Below are 19556 nucleotides of genomic sequence, written 5' to 3' on the forward strand. Positions count from 1 at the left end.
CTGAAATGGTGGCTGGAAAGTATTGTTAGAGAATAGGGACATAAAACACTGAAGCTCTTTATTCTGTGGAAACACAGGTAACTGTAGATGATTACAGAGAACGTGGAAACAGATCAGATTTTTTCTGAGAGGAAAACACTGTAAATTTCTCATGACTAATTTAGCTAAAATATCTGTAGTAACTAAAAGACTCTGTGTCTCATGTGCAGGAGTTACCTGGTTTGGATAAGCTGAGTCCAGCCTGTTCTGGCACTAGTACACCACGCGGCAATGTTCTCGTTTCGCATGGACCAATGAGCCCAGAGAGCATAAAGCTGTTGCATCGACACAGGTACCCCCCTTTTCTTCTGCTGAAATATTGAAGATCTCTGCACTCTGTTGAATTAAGATTCAAGGATCAAAAATGCAGTTAATAGTACTGGAGGAGGAGGGTCAGTTTTGGTATAAGCATCCTTTATTTTTGTTCAGGGCTAATTATTAAAGTTTGAGGATGGAATCAAAATGTTGAGAAATCCAGTTTGCAGCATATCCTAAATACCTCCAGATGTTTCTTCATCTCTTTTCTTACACATCTGCCACTCAGATTCTTCTCAGCTCTCCAGATTCAATCTGACTTTGGAGGTTCCAACTTCTCATACTTCTGTTATGCAAACGGCAAATAAATATTATCTACCATGAAAGGAAAAATGTATTGTTTGGTTTAGAAACTGAACTCAATATGTGCCCATTTTGAAGACTCCAAAAATGTTTGCGTAATTGTTTTTAGTTTTAATCAAATCAGAACCCAAATATAAGAGGCCAAGGGTGTTTTGATTAGGATAACAGAAAATAGCTCAGCATTCAGAGAAATATCTAAAAATGTGGATGTTTATTCAAACAGCAGAAGAACCACCTATAAAAACTAACTGTGGACAAAAAAATGGGATTTTTCAGGTCAAAAGAGAGTTTTTATATCCAGCCAAAGCTGCTTATGTGAAAATGTACATATCCATGCCAGCCTGAGAAACAGTGAAAAGAATGTCACTCAGATTATGAAATTTCAATGGCTCTTCAGTGTTTATTTCTCTTGGTGGGTCTACATAGCTTAGCCTGGCATAAGGAGCTGTGTAAACTTGGTCCTGAGTTACAGGATCCATGGTTCCCTTTTTTAAATTACAATTGAGTAGCTCTTGTGCTACTTTAGTGTCTTGGCAACTGACATTAGGTATCTGGGTGATACAATTCTTTTCCTCAAGATTCATCGCTTTGTAAAGCCTTTTTCCCTAAGAATTTTACCCTAATTCTTAGGGTAAAATGGGGAGATTCTATAGTATACAAAGTAAGCATTTGTGGATGTGATTTACAGTGACAAAAAATGAATCTGAGAAAGATTAGAGTGCAGATTGCACACCAGTTGGACAGTATTAATTTACTGTCAGCTAGAAAGTTGACTTCAACTGCAATGCAGAAGCCTAACAATGCAGTAAGAAAAACTGCATTTTGGCCTGTCTCTTGTGCTTGGCTTCCTTTGGAATGCTTTATTAAGCTGCTCCCACTCATCTTACTTGGGTATTAAGAATGAGAGTGGTTTCAGAATGTTCTGTTAAAAGAACAGCTGATGTGTGTCATGACATGTTAACCTGGCCTTGGATTCTGAAATTCATCACCCTACACACTGTTATCTTAAGTATAATCTTATTTCCATTTTTTTTAATATTTACTCACATTTATAGATTTGTTTAAGCTTTTATTTGGCCTGATACGTTCAAAAGTGTTTGACATGTAGAGATGACCTAAAGCAGGTACTTAACCAACCTGGAAAAAAAAAATCAGACTTCAGAAATTAAAATGCAAATTAAAAAATAATAATGCCCCTATTCTTTCTCTGTTTTTGTTTCAGCCCACTGAACATGCTTGGTTCAGTCCGACACTCGTCATCCTCTCTGTCATCACACACCTCCAGTGAAACAGGAAACCTGGTTATCCTGACAGACAGTTCCGTGGGGGAGACTGCTGAGGATATGTACCACATGCAGGTATGGCTCCAGTGCACCCAGGAGCAATTGTCAGAGATGGCACTGAGCATGCTTGGAGCGTTACACTTATGAGTGTACCTATCATTATTATGCAACATACCTATCCACACGCTCGGTTCTGTCCAGTGAGATTTTTGTGAAGAACCAAACAGGGAGAATCTGAGGTTGTTCAGGAAAGACGGTAGAGTAATTCAGCCGGGTTTACTTCGGGAAGAAATCTTCTGTATTCATACAAAAAAGCTGCTGTCCAAGATCACAGTATTGCTTTCAAAAAGTGAGATTTTAGTCAGCATGTTATTTATCTGACCTGTTCAACACACATGCATTATTGTTCTTGTTTGTGAGAGGTTGACATGAGTCCCCAAGAGTGCAGATTAATAGTGGCCTGCACTGAAGCTATTTCCTAGACAGAGGTCACATTGGGGAACCTGAGACAGGTAAAAATCTAATGCACTGATCCACTCAGTTCTCTTCTCTGCCTCCTGCAGCTTGTTTACCCTAACTCCAGGTACCAAGGCTCAGTCACCAACGTGTCTGTTTTATCCTCGTCCCAGGCCAGCCCTTCCACCTCAAGCCTGAGCTCTACCCACTCGGCACCATCCCAGATGATTAACTCTGCCCCTTCCAGTGCACGAGGTAAGAATGGATGGACCCAAATGAAGGGTTAACCGGAACTGCAGGTATACCCCTAAGTCTTTCAGCTTCCTTAACATATTGGTTGAAATACAACCTGTATGAAATAGACCACTGTTTCTTTTTTGGAGCTTGCCTCATCAAAAATGATTTCTTTACAAATTTTGTTTGTTTTCCGAAAATTTATCTAATCTTTTTTTTCAGCAGTATTTGAAGTGTATTTCTGATACATGCTGGTTTCAGGCAGCTGAATTTCATAATAGTTTCTGTTGTTCTACTATGAAGTTGTGACAGACAATCTAGAGGAAAACAAGAATATTCTTCGGTACAGTACTTCAAAGAGAGAGATCATGAAGACAAATGCAACATTTTCATTTTAAGCACTTAATGAAATTACAGCATTTAAAAGTACTGCAGTTAAGCAGAAATTTGTGTATACAGAAGCATACATGTATGTATGCAATGAACACTGAAAGATATAAATGGGGACAAAGAAGGATTTTCCTGCTGGGAAATGCTTTAACTTTGCTGTTGTGGTAGCTGGTTTTGATATTGCTAATCATTTTTTTCTCAAGCCTCACAGCTGAAGCAAAAGTATTCTGTGTAATCTCCTGACTTTGATAACTTCTATTCAAGTTTTTGTTTTTGTTTTTGTTTTTTTATCTCATTTTGGATTCTCAGTTGCAGGTTCAAAAATTTCTATACCTCTTTTCACAGGCGTATGAAGAAGGTATCCAGGACACACACAGAGATGGAGGCTATTAGTTAAATCTTACCCCTTTTTCCCATACAGGGGAACTATATGCTTCTTTATGGACAGAGAGTACGGAGCAGGGGAGGTTTCTGTTGCTCATTAACAAGGAAAATTTTTCTCTCAGGCCAGGTTTGGGCTGTTTTGTTCAATCTTGCAGTAAAATCTTAATTGACGGGTTGTTGTTATGACATAGATGTTATCAAAGTGATTTATTTGAAGGATCAGATGGAATAGGAAGGTGAGAAGTGGATGTCTTCAAACAAAGGCATAGAGCTTCACTAATTACCATGAGCTGGAAGGAAAGTAATGATATCTGAAATAGTAAAGTAACAAGATGAAAGTGGCATGACAGAAAGGGGAAGATGGAACTGAGTACAGGGCCATCATGCCAGGAAGACACCTTTAAAGGGGTGTGCCTCAGCTGGCATCAGAGGCCTGAATCTTAGGGGGGATTTGAGGGGTTTTGGTGTTCGTGGCATTTCAGAATTTTGTCACTTTAAAAAGCCAGCGCTTGCAGTGGCAGGCTGTGCCAGTCTTTCTGAGCTTGATGACTTCACAGCAGCACCAGCTTCCCTCTTAACTGTATTCTTTGCTGTTGCTTAGAAACTAAAGCAATGAATGCTACGAAGGGCATGGTGCTGATGGATGAGTCAACAGCACCTCCCAGAGATGAGTGCTGTAAATGGCTGCTAATGAGGAAACAATAAGAGAAATAATGATACCAAAAAATACTTAAATGTATATTGATTTTACTCTTTACCCTTACTAATGTGTTGATAGCCTTTGATAATACATTGCTTCTCTGCTTTGTTCACTTTCAAGTTAGGTGAGCATAGCATCCAGACATTGCCCACTTACTAAGGGATTTTATTTCTAGTAAAGTCCCAGATCCTCTCTGTTTCACAGTGTGCAAGTCACTACCCAGGTTATTACAACACTGCTGTTTGGAATGGAGTTGTTTGTAATGATGAAAAACCCTATGCTAAGCTCCTCTGTGATAATACAACTTTGATTTGCTCCTTGGTGATTTTTCCTTTCGTTTTCTTTTTGAATTGGGTGAATTTGCTGCTTGTGAAAATGAGAGGCCAGTGTCAGTGGCTGGAGCAAGGTACTTCACAAACCTTACGTGTGCAGCTCTGCCATTGCACCTCTATTCCTTTTTTTTTTTTTTTTTTTGTATTTATTTATATTCTTTTTAATTTAGTGCTGATGAAAGGTGCTGGATTGACACCACTGGAGGCTGAAGCCCTCTATTTATCCACAGAACAGATACAGCATGGGCGGCAGCCGTGCAAGCTTCCCCACGCTGCCCCCACCAATGTGCCTCATCTCTGTCCTGGAGGGACCACCTCTAGAGGTGAGAGGATAGTTCAGTCTCCATGACCCATCCAGTCCGTGACCTTTCTGCTGAGACTGCCAACAAAGCTGCAATAGTCATGATGCTACAGCTATCCACTTTCCAGACAGGAAGTACACAAAGGCCAACAATTCATTTAATACAGGCCACCTAAATTTACCAACTTAGCATCGTTGTCACCTGTGACTTGAAGCTGAGCCCAGTTTCCTAGGATTTCTAGTTTTTTTCTCAGATGTTTAAATGTTTCTCATTGGTTCAGATGTTAATGTAGAGGTTTAAAAAAAAAAAAAAAAAAAAAAAAAAAAACAGTCCCGTTATCAGGATTCTTTGACACCTGTTCTCTGTTTGACTGCAGAGTCCTTTCTGGACCTCAGCTATTACTGCTGCTCTGAGGAGACAGGGATCTTGTTGACACAGATTAGTTCCATTAGCAACCAAAATAAGTCATGGCCATTTGCATTAACAGTCCAGCAGGAATTTAAATCTTATTCCTAATTCTCCAAACATGGGCCTTTCATTGATGTTTAAAACAACAACAAAAGCAAATTATTTGGTTTGTCTAAGGAAAATAATAAAGTCATTAATCCAACATTTTGTTTAAGATATTCATGAAGACTGTATTGATGCTGATGCGATCATACCACTGAACAGCAGATTAAAGCAGCAAGCCTTATACTGCAGTTACAATCTATACAATTTAGAGCAGAAGTCTTAAATAGGAGTGTAATCAGAACACAGTAAGAATTCTCTAATTCTATGCTAGCAGTAGAGAAGGATATTAGGATGTTTTTCAGATTAATGAGTATCCATCTTTCAGTTTTCACTTGGCTTGACCGTTCCATAGCTTCTTTCCTATTAAGAAAGCAACGTGTTTGTTCTGACTTCATTTGAGGTAACTCACGTAAGGCGCTGCTCTAACCCTACTCGAGTTAAAAGATTATGTAAACTGGTTCTCCTTAAATAGATACCGTAATGCAAAAAGACCTGGAAAGAGCTATGAGTGGGTTAGGTTTGTTTTTTTCCCATAATTTCATTGACAATGTTTCTAGGACTCTTCCACTCTCAAAGAAACTCCCAGTTGGCACTTCATGGCTGACCTCTTAAGGCATCCCTACTGCTTCCTCAACACAGCCCCCTTCTTCGGGGGCAAAAAATGAGTCCCAGAGCCTGCCTTAGCACCATGCATGAATCCATATACTTGCATAAAAACTTCCTTCTGAAACCCAGAAAGTTACAGTTTGGTGCAGGAGCAAACTGTTTTCATAACAGTAAAGAAAATGATGGATTGGAAAGAAAAATATGCATTGAGTCTGGAATTTAACTATGTTAATTTTCAGATTCGTTCCATTAAAATTAATACTTGTTACAAGTGGACTAATGTTTTCAAAATTAAAAAAAAAAAAAAACTCTGCCTTCAGCGTAGGATTTCCTTTCTCACTAACAGTCTATACAGTGCTGCACACATGCAGCGTACCCAGCTACATGCTGAGAACAACAAACCCTGGTACAAGGTGCAGCATTTTATATGGCTGCTGTGGCTGTTCTGAAAACTTTTTAAAGGTTTTAATTTGTTTTTTTTACATGTTTCCAGTCCCTGATGAGAGCCTTGGTGATTGTGTTCTCTTTGTCTAAATTAATTAATAAATGCTTCAGTTATAGACACTCCTGTTACGGCACCCAGTTTGGATGTATCCATGCTTAATTTTGTTAGCAGACTGGATATTTGGCATAATCTGCAACAATCGTTGTAGCTGTAGTTATTTACCAATTTAAGGCACCAAACAGCAGAGCTGTTGTGTAAACTAGGCTCTGCCACCAGATTTAGCACATGTGGGATTTTTCAGGTCACGCAATACACAGTCTGGTGGAAGCTAGTGGTTTGCATCTTGGACAAAAAAAAAAAAAAAAAAAAAAAAAGAACAAGGATGATAAGATAAATAAAATGGAAAAGTTTACCATATAGGTTGTGCTGTGATGCAGTTCTGGGCACACCTAGAAGTTTGGCACATTTACATCTGTTATATAGAAATAGGACTATTTGTGATGTGTGAGTAAAAGAGACTCAGCATAAAGCATAACACTGTGTTTTCCAAGCTGATGTTGTACATAAGAGCAAATAATGTCGTGTAATTATGTTTCTGTTTTATGTCTGGGGACAAAATGAGTTCGGAACTAGAATGCAGATACTCTGCAGCTGTTCATGTCAGGGTGGGGACGTAAATTAATCTGAGATCTTCCACCCTTGATGGAATCGTTGCAATTGTGGGAGGTTATCCTGCATTCTGCTGGACACATTGTTCCTTCCACTGTGTGCTGAATCAGTCCCAAAAATTGCATGTTTGCTTTTGCTGGGGTAAGAGCTGCATTAACCAGCACCAATGCCTTTGCTCATATGTTGGAGTGCTGTTCAGGTAATGTGTGTGGTTGTGGAAAGTTTGCAAAAGGGGGCATGTATTCCCCAAAAGCCGGCATGGCTCTGTAATGCGCTGTGTGCTGCCATCTGTTAAGTGCGTGTCCGTGATGCAATGAAATAATCAGTGCAAATTAAAGTTCACTCTAGAAGCTTCAGATCATCAGTTCCTGCCAATATTGTGCATCTCAAGGGATGTGTCTATCAGTAGTATTGGACGTCAGGAAGTCACTAATTGAAATCATTCTTCTAGCAAATCCATTGTCAGTTGTTGCATATCAGAAGATATATTGTTGTGTGGCACTCATCTTGAAGGACATGAATCACATGCTCCAGGAAGATACCTACATGAAATATCCTTATATCTCAAATGATAAATATTCAGATAACTGATAAGTCTACAAAGTCAGACATCTTCCTCTGATATAACGCTAAGCATTGGTAAACATCCTGTTATCATATAATGGCTCAGTATACCAACACTAATAACACCTTAACCAGAGGAATTGTAAGCAAAATGCCACCCACGTTTATAGAAAGTTCTGCTCATTATTCTTTGTTTTTTGATAAAGAGGAAGCTCACAATGGTATCACCAACTACATAGCAACACCTCAGTCTCTGTCTGACAGAACTGAGGAATAAAGTAGCTCAAGCTTTTATCCCTTTCTGCCACATTCAATCCTAAAATATAAAATTCTGTGGCATTTGTATGCCTCTACGAAACTTATGGGGTAAAGGAGCATTAGACACCGCAAAGCACAGCCACAGCTGATCGCCACTTTTTGTTTTTTAAGAGAAAGCTCTGCAGCACACAACTAGGGACAAGTACATCTTACACACCTTACATGGTATGTCCTTAATTGTATGTAACATGCCAGTTCTTATTTCATCTTGTGCCATGCACCCCACCAACAGCTGCTTAGTGGGCTCAGCACCGTGTTTTCTTGAGTCCTGTAAGATCATCATGTGAACAAATTGCGAAGGAGATCACTGGGCATGCGGAGACATGGCTGTTGTTTGTCACGTGTACGTGATTATTCTCACTTGTTTACAGGCTCTCCCTCTCTACCAGATAAGTACCGCCACTCTCGGGAGCTGATGATGTTGCTGCCAACCCACCGGGACCGACCTAGCAGTGCCATGTATCCCACGGCTATCATGGAAAATGGACAGGTAGCAGATCTAATTTCTTTTATGTTAGTTCAACTGCCTGAAACTGTGACTTTCATTTTTACTGTGTTGTCCACTTTAAAGCTTCCCTTCTCACCTTTAAAAAGCACAACTTAGGATTCTTTACAAAGTGGTCCAAGAAGTAACATTGAACTCTTCGTATTAATCACCCACGAGAGCCACCCACTTTGGTAGTCAAGTGATACAAACTGTAATGACGGTTAAAGCTGTGTTTACTTCCCAGCTCTGTGCCCTGGTCCATTGCAAGCAGTCATACCATTAATTTACTCATGTTTCCATCTTGCAGTCTAGCCTCAAAGCACATTTTAAATAGTTTTATGGTGACTTCCAAATGGAACAAAATACACAAGAGGCTGAAATAATATACTGATACAAGGTCTCCAGTCTAGGCCTGTTTCTACTACTTTCTCTGAACAAATTGCTAAATTCATAGTATGCTTACATACGAGCATTTTAATTCAGCACTGGCACGCACTTTTGAAGGGAATCTGCTAATCATGCCCACTTATTGTACTTCAGTTCACAGCGGAGAACTGTCTCAGCATGTGAACTCAATTCTTTCAAATAAAATCAAAGCAACAGGTAAGCTTCAGAAAATTTCCTCCAGAGAACACAGGCAGGTTGAATATTTTGTCCTCACCGCTGTTATGCTCTAGAGATCCACTGGTACTGCACTGCAGTACTTGCTAAGGTAGACACAGTCTAATATTTCTATGATTCTTCTTAATTAAATAACCTTCCTTGCCTAAAAAGTGTGAAGAAATTCACAGGTGCACCATCTTATACTGGTTTTGTTTTTTATACGTTTTTCTGTGCTTTCTTCTCCCTTAGCCTCCAAATTTCCAGCGCGCCTTGATCCAGCAAATGATTGGGCCATGCAAACCTTGCAGTGATCCCAACCTGTCTCTGGCTGAGAAAGGTACTCTTTTTCCTAGGTAACATGCATGCTTGCTAAAATATTATTACTCTGGTCATGCTACAGCAAGTACTGACTGAATGGGCTTCTACATTTCTTGGCAGAGTGCATTCTCTCACAATTTATTTAATTAACAGTTTAATTAACTGGGCCTTCTGCCAGCCTACAGTCACTTTAGATCATTCACAGAAGGAGTTACACAAAGCTCTCTATTTCAGAAAGCTTTCTGAGTTTAGCATTTTATTATTGAAACAAATCCTGCAGCCTTTATCATGCAAAACCCCCAAGCAAGCAAATGAGAAGATATATGAAAGAAGATTGAGACCATTTTCAAAAAAATTATGAGGTATACTGTTGCTTATCTTCGGATAGTATAAATCTTTTTCTTTTTTTAATGTGCGCTTATTCTTCAAAATAGTAAAATTTCTTGTAATTTCTCTATGAGGTAGTTTTATACTTACTTGAGTTTATCATTAGGGATGTAAGCTTAACTCATGGCTTTGAAAAAGTACGAGTCAGAAAACATTAGTAAGAAATTTTTAAGGAAGGGTTTAAAGAGAAACAGCGAAGTGACTATAAGGTAAGATGCAGCATGAGAAAAAATGGAGACTTATGTGAAAATTTCCTGATGATCCTGGTGGCTGGCATGACAGATCTGCAAATAGGTGGGAAATGAGCCTGTCAGTAGCTAGCAAAGGATGATAAATAGCCAAGCAGGGAGGAGGAGGAAAAAAAATGAAAGAAGGAGCTTGTTTGATGTAACGGAAAGGGAGAAGTTTGTGAAAGGGTGCCATGGACAAAGCGATGGGCTCAAAAAATGATCTGAGGGGCAGCATTCTGAAAAAACAGAAAAGTGGACAAAAATCCATGAGTTGAGGGTGCTGCCATGAGCAGGTAATGGTCATAGGCTAGGAAAACAGTATCTTGAAGTCAAACATTTTTAAGGCCAGGAAAGACCACTGCAGTCCTCTAGGCTGACATGCATAACATTAGACATCTGTCAGTATTCTTGTTTTGTCAACTGTGCCTAACTAAACTGTATTTGGGGAAAAAAAAATCCAATTTTTTTAATAGAATTTCTAATAAGTCAGAATCCACTACTTTAACAATGTGGCAGCCTTACAGAACAGTTGAGATGGAAACCAAAACCCAACGTACAGTTCTAAATAGATGACTTCGACGATAATAAATGGTGACAACAGTTAAGACTAGGGAATGAGGAATTAAGAGCTCTGGCTTAGCCATGTTGCGTTCGAAATGAACATGACAGACATGGTAAGTTTTTCTTGTTGGACAAGAGAAGGAACTGGAAAAGGCACATATTTGATGTATTGCCTGTTAAGAAATAATTCTTAAATTTGTATTTGTAGCCAGTCTTTATACAATAGCCTAGTATGTAGCACAAAGAGAAGGGGATCCAGGACCAAATTCCCTCCAGAGGAGCCACGAAAGACAGATGACATTCAGTAACTGTTTTTAGGGGATGGTCTTACGGGAACCCCAGCTCTTCAGCCAGATTGGTAGCACAAGCACGGTGACAAGCAGTTTTGCAGTCCTTGAGCCTTCATCATTCTTTGTTAGTGAGGATGCCTTGTTTTTTGGTAACAGCCATGCCCAATGAATTTTTCCACCCCCTTCCTTGCCTTTACAGAAGCACTGCTCAGTAATTCTCACTGACAACAGGGTGACATCAGTCGCCCAGAGTAGAACGGTTCATGTTCAGCTTCCCTGCTAATTGAACTTGGCTACTGAGCCACTGAAGACTGTTGAGAAGAGAGAGCTGGGCTAGTACAGAGCACTGGAGCTCCCTGGGTAGGTTTCTTCCTGAAGCATTTTGGATTAAGCACTGGTTTTAACAGGCAGCAGCCATGCTCCAAAATTGTCTGACCCGAGGATGATTTCCAGCACTTATACTCAAAAGTCAGTGAGTGAGGGAATGAGAAAGCATGAATGGCTACGCATTGGGGTACCATGTTCTGTTCTTCAGTCTTCTGCTGTATCTCAGTGTTAAACAAAAAGCAGTCATTCTACAGGCCAAGAAAGCCAGGTATTGTTCTGTCCTTTTCACTTGATGCTGGTATCATTACGTTTCTTGTCCCTCTCCTCTCCATTTTAGCCTTTTGACACCGACTGCAAATTAGAGCACTCTGGCATGCGCACAGCATGAGCAAGGGTGCTCAAGAAGCTCATCTGAAGCCAGCTCACCTGTGTTGAGATATATCCCTTGGTTTGAACCTATTCTCTGTCAAGATTCTTGGTATCTCACTTATACACCTTCCTCAGTTTGAGAGTCTCTCTTCAAAAACATTTTCTTTTGTATTTTATTGCTTTTGTTCTGTCTTATGAGGCTGTTACTTTCTGATCTTTTTACCTTAGGGAATTTTAGGTCTTGGGTAGCCTGTGTTCATGAGTGAAGGAAACAAAAATACTGAAGAAACCCTTCAAAGTCACTTCAGAAAAGAAACACAGCAAAAAATGGTTGCAGGCATTTTAATTACAGAGAAATTTTCTTCCTATGTCAAACTCCACGCCTGTTTCTCCAGGCTTCCATGTTTCATGTTTCAAAACTTAACAAAGGCAAAAGCTATCTTTAATATCAGTTTTCTTTGGTAGACTCATTGAATTACTTTTTTTCCTATTTTTCTTTAGCAAATCTGAAGAAAATCAATCGTTTATAAATAAACATAAAATTATTGCATTTCCATCTCCTCAGAATAAATAGGTTCTTTCAGTGTGTTTGGAAGAGAGGGAGATGCGTTTTAATTATCTTTGTCGACAAAATTCTTGAGATCCTGAAAAATTCTCATTGTTAGATACAACTATTATTTTGATGAGAAAAAGTCACACATACCATACTGGACATCTGTTGTGAGGAAAGCCTTCTTGCTGTTGTCTGGAGGTTTGTGCCCAGTGCGCCCCACCAAGAAGCACACAGAGGGGGAATCCCCGAAGTAGCTTGGGACTACACTTGCCTCTACTTTTTCTGATTAACAAAGGCTCGATCTCATCAGCTAACCCTGTAATACAAGGAGTCCAAACAGCTGTTTTTAAGTATTTGGTGATCACATTTTTGATCAACTCTGTTGCTTAGTAAATTGGATCTGTGAAGTCCTGATTTCTTCTGTAACCGATTGAGGTATCCACAGATTCACTCTCTGCTTAGCCACTGTAATACAGCAACAGGCCATCCAGTTTCAGGACACATTCCCTCCTGGTCTGTAATCATTTGCCACCAGGCAGAAGAGCTCACAACTGAGAGCTAGGTGCTGTTCTGTCAGTGAGGTGTCATTTTTACTTACTCAATGGCTTGGGAAAAAAAAAAGGAGTTCTACTGCTCTTCACATCTGCTAGAAATGGGCTGGGGGGGCATCAGTAAAGGGGAGATGGGCAGACTAACAAACACTGTGATCACCTAACTCTTAACTTCTTTAACAAAGCACCCTGTAAACTTAACACGCTGTAGATTAGATGATGCCTTTGTTTGCCTTCAATCCTACCATACACAAAGTTTCTAGAATCTGTCCCTTTTTTACTACTGAAGAGCACACCAGAAAGCCAATCCTTCTGGCCCCAAGACCCCCCTGTTCCATTACCCAAGTTAAATCTGTTTCAATCCTTCAGCTGTGCCAGCAGCGCCCAGTAGCTGGAGCCTAGACAGCGGAACAAGAGAGGCCCTGCCATTCCTGTCTGCCCACGTTGGGAGCATCTTGGCCCCACCAGTACCTCCCCGAAGCCTGCCCCATGGTAAGGAAAAGCCCAGAAGGTCTGCTGCATAATCGATGCAGTCACGCCAGATAAATCTAGGCCACCTGAAAGCTGACCACAGCCTTTTGTGTTTCCCTATGGAAACAACCAGAAACAAGCCAAAGTCTTTCCTGGTCTGCTAGGTTAGTGCTGGACAACACTTCAAATTTTTACAATCGTTACAGTAATACATGGACTTGTATGGACTAGAATTAGGTGTGTGCGTGCTGGAGGTTTGGCCTGGCTTCTTGCCAGTGGCTATCTTCAGCAATAACTCACAGTTACAAAGCTATTAAATAAACCTTCAAACATCCATTGTTTACGAGCCTGTTGCCTTGCCATGAGATCCTTGATAACAGGGTTGGGTGGAAATCTATCACTGCACTAAACTTCTCATTAGCATTTTGTGATGTGACAGATGCACTCCACGGTATCTATCAGAAAGAAAGCCTAGGCTGGAGTGGAGTTATCAGCGTTTGGAGCTGTTACCTGGCACCAGAGCATCTAAAACCCCAACTCTTTCATGGCAGTTGAGGTTGCACAAGCCTGTATTTCTGATCCTTGTCTCGTTCCAGGACACTACGCACTGCACTTTGATGCCTTCCATCACCAGCTCAGTGATGCTCCTCCGGCACTGCCTGCACGAACACTGCGCAAGGTAAAAAAAATAAATAAATAAAATGTTGCAGGAGAGAAGAGAGTAATGCAGAAGTGCATTACAAAGGCAGTGCACATACAAACCATTAATAATTGATGTTTTGAATACAAATGGAACCGCATTGTTGTTCACATCGCTGTCCAAAGCTGAAACGTGCAACAAGCTGCAGTGTTGCCTCCCTCATCAATTTTAACATGATTTTTGTTTTTCTCTAAACAGTCCCCTCTTCATCCTATCCCTGCATCACCCACCAGTCCACAGTCTGGTCTAGATGGAAGCAACTCCACTTTATCCGGCAGTGCCAGCAGTGGTGTCTCTTCCTTGAGCGAGAGTAATTTTGGACATTCTTCTGAACCACCTCCTCGCACAGACACCATGGATTCTGTCCCCAGCCAGGCCTGGAACACTGACGAAGACCTAGAGACACCCTACCTCCCTGTCAGGTACAGTCTCTCTGAGCCTGATGTCCTTGAGACGCTGAAATCCCAGCCATGCCGAAGCCACTCCGCTCCATCAGGAGTCATTCCTCAGGACACCATGGACCCTCCCGCTCTACCCCCCAAACCGTACCACTCCCGGCTGCCAAACATGGAGAACGAGGAGGGAATGATAATTGAAGATGATGACAAACACCGCCCATTGCATCGTAAAGTGTCCCAGCCAGTGAGCGGCGGGAAGGAAGAGCAGGCCAGGGTAGCATGGGAGCATGGCATCAGTGAGCAGTAGGGACAACTCCTGGTGAGCAGCTTGCATCATCAGTCCAGGTCTGAGCAGAAAGCAGAGGTGAGGACTCAGAACAGCAAGACGCCTTTCTACTGCCGCAGGTTTATGGCTGGAGCCCACACAAGCAATTGGGCCAGCATGGGAGGTTGCTGCTTACCTTTTTAATTTCTTTTTACACCTTTCCGTTATGTTTTTTAACTTTTGGTGCAGTGGATGGTTATTCCTTCTGCAGTTTCTTAACCGCACCACATGGCACACAAGCCATAGAGACCTGCAGAAGCTGAAGAATACAATTTTAAGCGGCAGGGGAAGAAGAAGGGGGAAATTGGGCAAGTTGATTTTGAAACTGCTTTCCTCCTAGTTCTGAGACCCACGTGAGTAGAAGCAGTTGCACTAGGGACATATTTTGTTGCTGTACAGAAGTGAAAGCTCATTGCTGAAATCAGGGATTTTATGAACTGTCAGTCTGGAAGGTGCATGAGCTGCAGGCAGTGGAAAAGATGGCAATTCTAAGAAGAAATTGGCTCTTTTGAGAGCAGGATTGTACATATCTGTGCAGTGATCTCCCTGCATTGGTTCATGGGTGCTGAGGCAATCTAACCAGTGCTGATGCGCTGATTTCCAAGATATCATTTCCAACAAACTCTGCCTCCTTTGTTTTTTATGTACTGTTTGATTTCTTAAATTTTGCTTTCACTGGCTAAACCAACCTGCTTTCTCATTGGAACCATATGCTATTCATCAGTGCTACAGGATGAGGGGAGGTTAGTAGCCATTGGAGCTGCGACTGATTGTAGGCCTTTCCCATGCCCGACTTCGGGCAGGCTGTTGACACCAGCATTTCTATTCTGGTTTAAAAAAAAGTTTCTCATGCCACAGCTGGTTGGCGACTCACCAGTAAAGAAAAGGTGGCTTAAATGCATCACGTCCAACAATCCTTGCCTCAGGGCTGAACATCACCGTTCTCACCACCTTCCATCACCCAGGAGCTGAGATTCATGAGATTCATTACCCAATACCATGATGTCCTCAGTCCCTCGAAATCTCACCGCAGCTGGTGTGCAGCAGCTCCATCTCTCACAGCAGACAGAAAACACTAAGATGCAAGAAAAGCCCAGTGTTTAGTGTGCACCCTAGAGTCAGGAATCTTAAAGGCAACCTGTAAAGAAGAAACAGTTGTTTCCTCTTTTGCTTCTTTAGAAAGTATAAGAAGCTTAAGAGCTTCTCTCTTCTGGAAGGTTTCTTTTCTCCCCATGCAGTAAAACAGCTTTCCACCTATGCCCTGCCTTCCCCAACCACCCCTTTTTTATTTATTTATTTATTGTCAGGCTCCAGAAAGGGATGAAGAATTCGGTGCAAGTGTAGTTTTTTGCAATTTTGGTGGAAAAAAAGAAAAAACAAGAAATGGAACTATGCAGAGGTGGAGACAGTACAAGTCTGTGTATACAAAACAAGCCTTTTAATCAGTATTTTCTTAGTTCAGTACAAGACAAACCAAGAAAAAGTTCTGTGGTAACAGAGCCAAGATCTGTTCTTCAAAAAGAACTATAAGAAATCTTTTATTCCTATTTTCATATTTTTCAAGAAACTTTCAATCTAAAGAAAGCATCAAATACTTAATGTTTTTAGATAAGCAATGCTCCTTTCTGCTACTATGCACATTTTAGCCTTCCTTATAACCATTTCCACCTGCAGATTGCAAAGCACATTTCAGACGATGGTAAGTTACCACTGAAAAATCTGAAGCACATTCAAATAGAAGACTTACCTCCACCACATAAATTAGTGTCAGAAACAGGAATAGCGAATAGCATCAACTGTTATATCCAATTCCTGCCCTAGCCACTCAGTTTCTCATGCTACAAACAGCGTAAAGAAGCAAAAAAGGATCTAAGTCTTTTACAGGTCACCTTTAGCACTACCTCTAAATACAGTGACTGGGCAGAGTACGTTGCTTCTGAACTCCTAAAGATGGTCAGTATGAAATCTGGGCTCTGTCAGCTGTCATACGAAGGGGATTTTAAGAGGATGTATTCGTTTTCTTTCTCAAGCTCTAGCCCATGCAAAAGTAATAAATTATGGATTTGTTTCTTAAATGGCCTGTTTGGCCTGGAACAAAGTCTCTCGTGCTTCCTCTATTTTATTACTAACACAGGCTGCTTGTAATCCTTATGACCTTCACAGTTAAGAAGAGAATGATATTAAAACCTGACCTACAGTGGACATTTCATCTCTAGCAGAAACAAGTTTTCCAATGGTAGGACCACCCTAACTGGTAACGAACCAAGCTGGGTCTCTGGTATAGAACACAGGTGTGAAAAATCAACTCAATTATGTTTTCAGTGAAGGTAAGTCAAGGTAATTCCTTAGGAATTAGTGTAATATTTTCAGTGTGTTATCCTCCAATTTGACTGAGATTCTTCAAGAGAAATTTTTAAGAGGAACAAGTATTCAATTCCGTCTCCCCTACCCCTGTTTCTTGTCTTGTTTTGTTGTTTCTGACGGGAGGGTTGAAAGTAGTAAAGGTACTGATTTACTGAATTTCCTCATTGGGAAAAATAAAAAAAAAAAAACAGCAGGTCTTGAAAATAAAAATTTGCCAAAGCAAGAATGCAATTAACGTGGGACTAAGTCCCAGTCAGCTGGAAAGCCTGCCACCTGGAGCTCTAATAAATCTCTTACAATGTGTCACCTTGCTCTGATTAGAGAGACTACAACAGTAGTTGAGTCCCTTTTGGGTATCTGACATAATTACATATTTGTAAGGGTTTGAAGGTCAATCAGATGTTGTATACAAATACCTAAATTATGTCAGGTCCACACAAAAAAAGGACGGAATTACTGAATTTACTAAATATGAGCCTCTCTGAAGTTAAGTTTCTGTTACAGTTCTGATATCTACCACATACTCTGTCTCCCTTTTCAGTGCTTAACTTAAAGGGTGCAGAAGATAGACTGCTATTGAGATTTTTGTGAATGCTGGAACTAATAATTCATGGAACTAATACTTCTCTGGAGGGTGGGGTGGCTGATAGCATAGTACAACTCCAACAGCAAACTCAGGCCTGGAGCAGGTGGAAGCAACAGCAGTTGTTGCACTTGTCTAACAGGATTTGAAGATGCTTTGTATAAACCACAGTGACGGGATGTTTTGAACAGGACTCGTTCATGCTATACTTAACTCTGATTTAAATTGAATACGTACTTGCCTTCCTTGGGTTTTCTTTGCATAACAAAATAGCATGTGCATTCTTCAAAAAATTGGCAGAATTCTGCTGCAAATCTCTCCATCGTGAGTGTACCTGCTGGCCCCATCTGAAACAAAAATGAGAAGAAACTACAGTAACAGAAGAAAAGCAATTAGAAAAAAAAATTCTCTGAATCCCACCCTTTTTTTTTTTCCAGTGACTGGGTTGGTTTTCTTGCAACGTCCAAAACTAAGATCCTTTTCCGTCCTTTCCTTCATTTCCTTTTTAGCGTACTTACCATTTCTTAGGTAAGAGATACTTGCATATCCCTTCTGTGGGAGAGTCAGCCAAAACTGGGGAGGCTGGAGAGAGCAAGAGCCTTTGGGAAACAAATTATGTGATATTTGAAATTTCCTCTAATCATGCTTCTTTGTAAATAACCCCATTTGAATGCTGTGTATTTGTACAGGAAATTGAGCAAAAAATGTATAGATTGTGATGTCTGACTGGTATTCTGCCCTGTAAATGTGTTTTTAACCTCTGGCATTCTGTGCTTATTTAAAAAAGGCAAAAACCTCTAACCACTTCTCTTTTGTGTATCCATGTTTAAAATAAAAACAAAACAGCTATCTTATCTATAACGGAAATCAAATTTAAAAGGAAAAAATAATTTGTACAAGTGTCCTAAAGGTACTTCATTGTATATATTGTGATAGCATGTTTCCAGAACCAACAAATAAGTGGTGTGAATTTTAGATGTAAATATCTGCTGTTTGTTTTGGGTTTCTTTCCCTTACCCATTCACTCGACTGCTGTGATGTGGAATTAAAGATTAATACCTGATATTAAAATGGTACAGCTGTACATTCATTGCTGTCCTCCCGACAGGGTTACCCTCAGGCTTCTCTAGCTGGTCACAAGCCAGGCAGCTGTCAGAGAGGGGCAGCACCGCAACCCCCTGCAGCAGCCCAAGGCACCTCCTTGTCTGGCAGAAGCTTTAATGGAGTTTTGTGGGAGTACTTCCACATCCAGCTGAGTCGGTTCCTTGATAGGTACCTCTCTGCTTGAGTTGTGCACTGAGCGGCAGCCTAGTTCACATTTTTATGCAATAGCAAGATGTTTTGGCAGTGATTTTGTTTCTCAATTTTAAATGTTTAAATACCAATCATTTTAACAGAATGGATTTGAAAGAATAAGATGTAGAAACTAAAATTTATAGTCATTACTACATGAGAGTTAATCTCGGAGATGCCCATCTTCTTCCATTAGAACTAATAAATCAGGTCAGGGCCCAGGAGACAGAAACAATAACCCAGTTCTCCCATCCTGTCTTGACAATGAAAAAAAAAAAAAAAAAAAAAAAAAAAACCACTCATCCCAAAAGCCATTTAGCTTAGTAAAATATAATAAAAGTGTAATTTAAACTGGCCCTGGGGTGTACATAGACTGCCTTCCCGCCTTCCCCCCACTTCTTCATTAACTATATACCCCATGAATCACATAAAAATATGAGGACAGTTGTACTTGAAAGTACACGTAACATGGCAAAAGTGTTCAGCTGACACCTGAAAAGTGTCTGCATAAAGCACTCTCTTTGAGAATATCTTCTTAGCCCAACTTACCAAGTCTATTTTTGTTGTTTTTTTTTTAATTCAGCTAAAAAATCTGCTGCTGGAGCGTAGGAAATGAGTATTTGGTACAAAAAGACAGCTGAAGCCCTTGGCTTTAAACAAGTTAAAAGAAATCTCATTTCCATTAAAGCCAAAAGAACAATTGTTTCAATGCAAGCCAAATACTTCATTTAAACTAAGCCACAACAGTTAGATTGAAATCTAAATACCCTCGCCAGATACTTCGCCCTAGCTAAGTCAGAGCTTCAGCCGTTTCCATATGTGACCTGTATAGCACAGTATGAATTGTCTTGTGAAACTGATAAGTAAACCTCTAGAAAATACGATAACCTAGC

At 40.4% G+C, this 19556-nt stretch overlaps 1 protein-coding gene across 1 annotated transcript in view; it reads left to right on the top strand.

Moving 5' to 3' along the window:
* Window positions 1–18420, top strand: part of DOCK3 (dedicator of cytokinesis 3) — a gene marked incomplete at its 5' end in the record, with an annotated part of 212463 nt that extends 194043 nt beyond the window's left edge. The window contains 9 exons of the mRNA XM_084292895.1: window positions 210–331; window positions 1880–2015; window positions 2570–2651; window positions 4607–4759; window positions 8225–8343; window positions 9193–9280; window positions 12899–13021; window positions 13597–13679; window positions 13899–18420. Of these exons, the coding sequence (XP_084149021.1) occupies window positions 210–331; window positions 1880–2015; window positions 2570–2651; window positions 4607–4759; window positions 8225–8343; window positions 9193–9280; window positions 12899–13021; window positions 13597–13679; window positions 13899–14405 (1413 nt within the window). The 3' untranslated portion in view covers window positions 14406–18420. The remainder of the gene's footprint in view (window positions 1–209; window positions 332–1879; window positions 2016–2569; window positions 2652–4606; window positions 4760–8224; window positions 8344–9192; window positions 9281–12898; window positions 13022–13596; window positions 13680–13898) is intronic.
* Between the last annotated feature and the right edge of the window lie 1136 nt (window positions 18421–19556).

This window comes from Netta rufina (assembly GCF_964035555.1).
Source record: "Netta rufina genome assembly, chromosome: 10".
Lineage (NCBI taxonomy): Eukaryota > Metazoa > Chordata > Aves > Anseriformes > Anatidae > Netta > Netta rufina.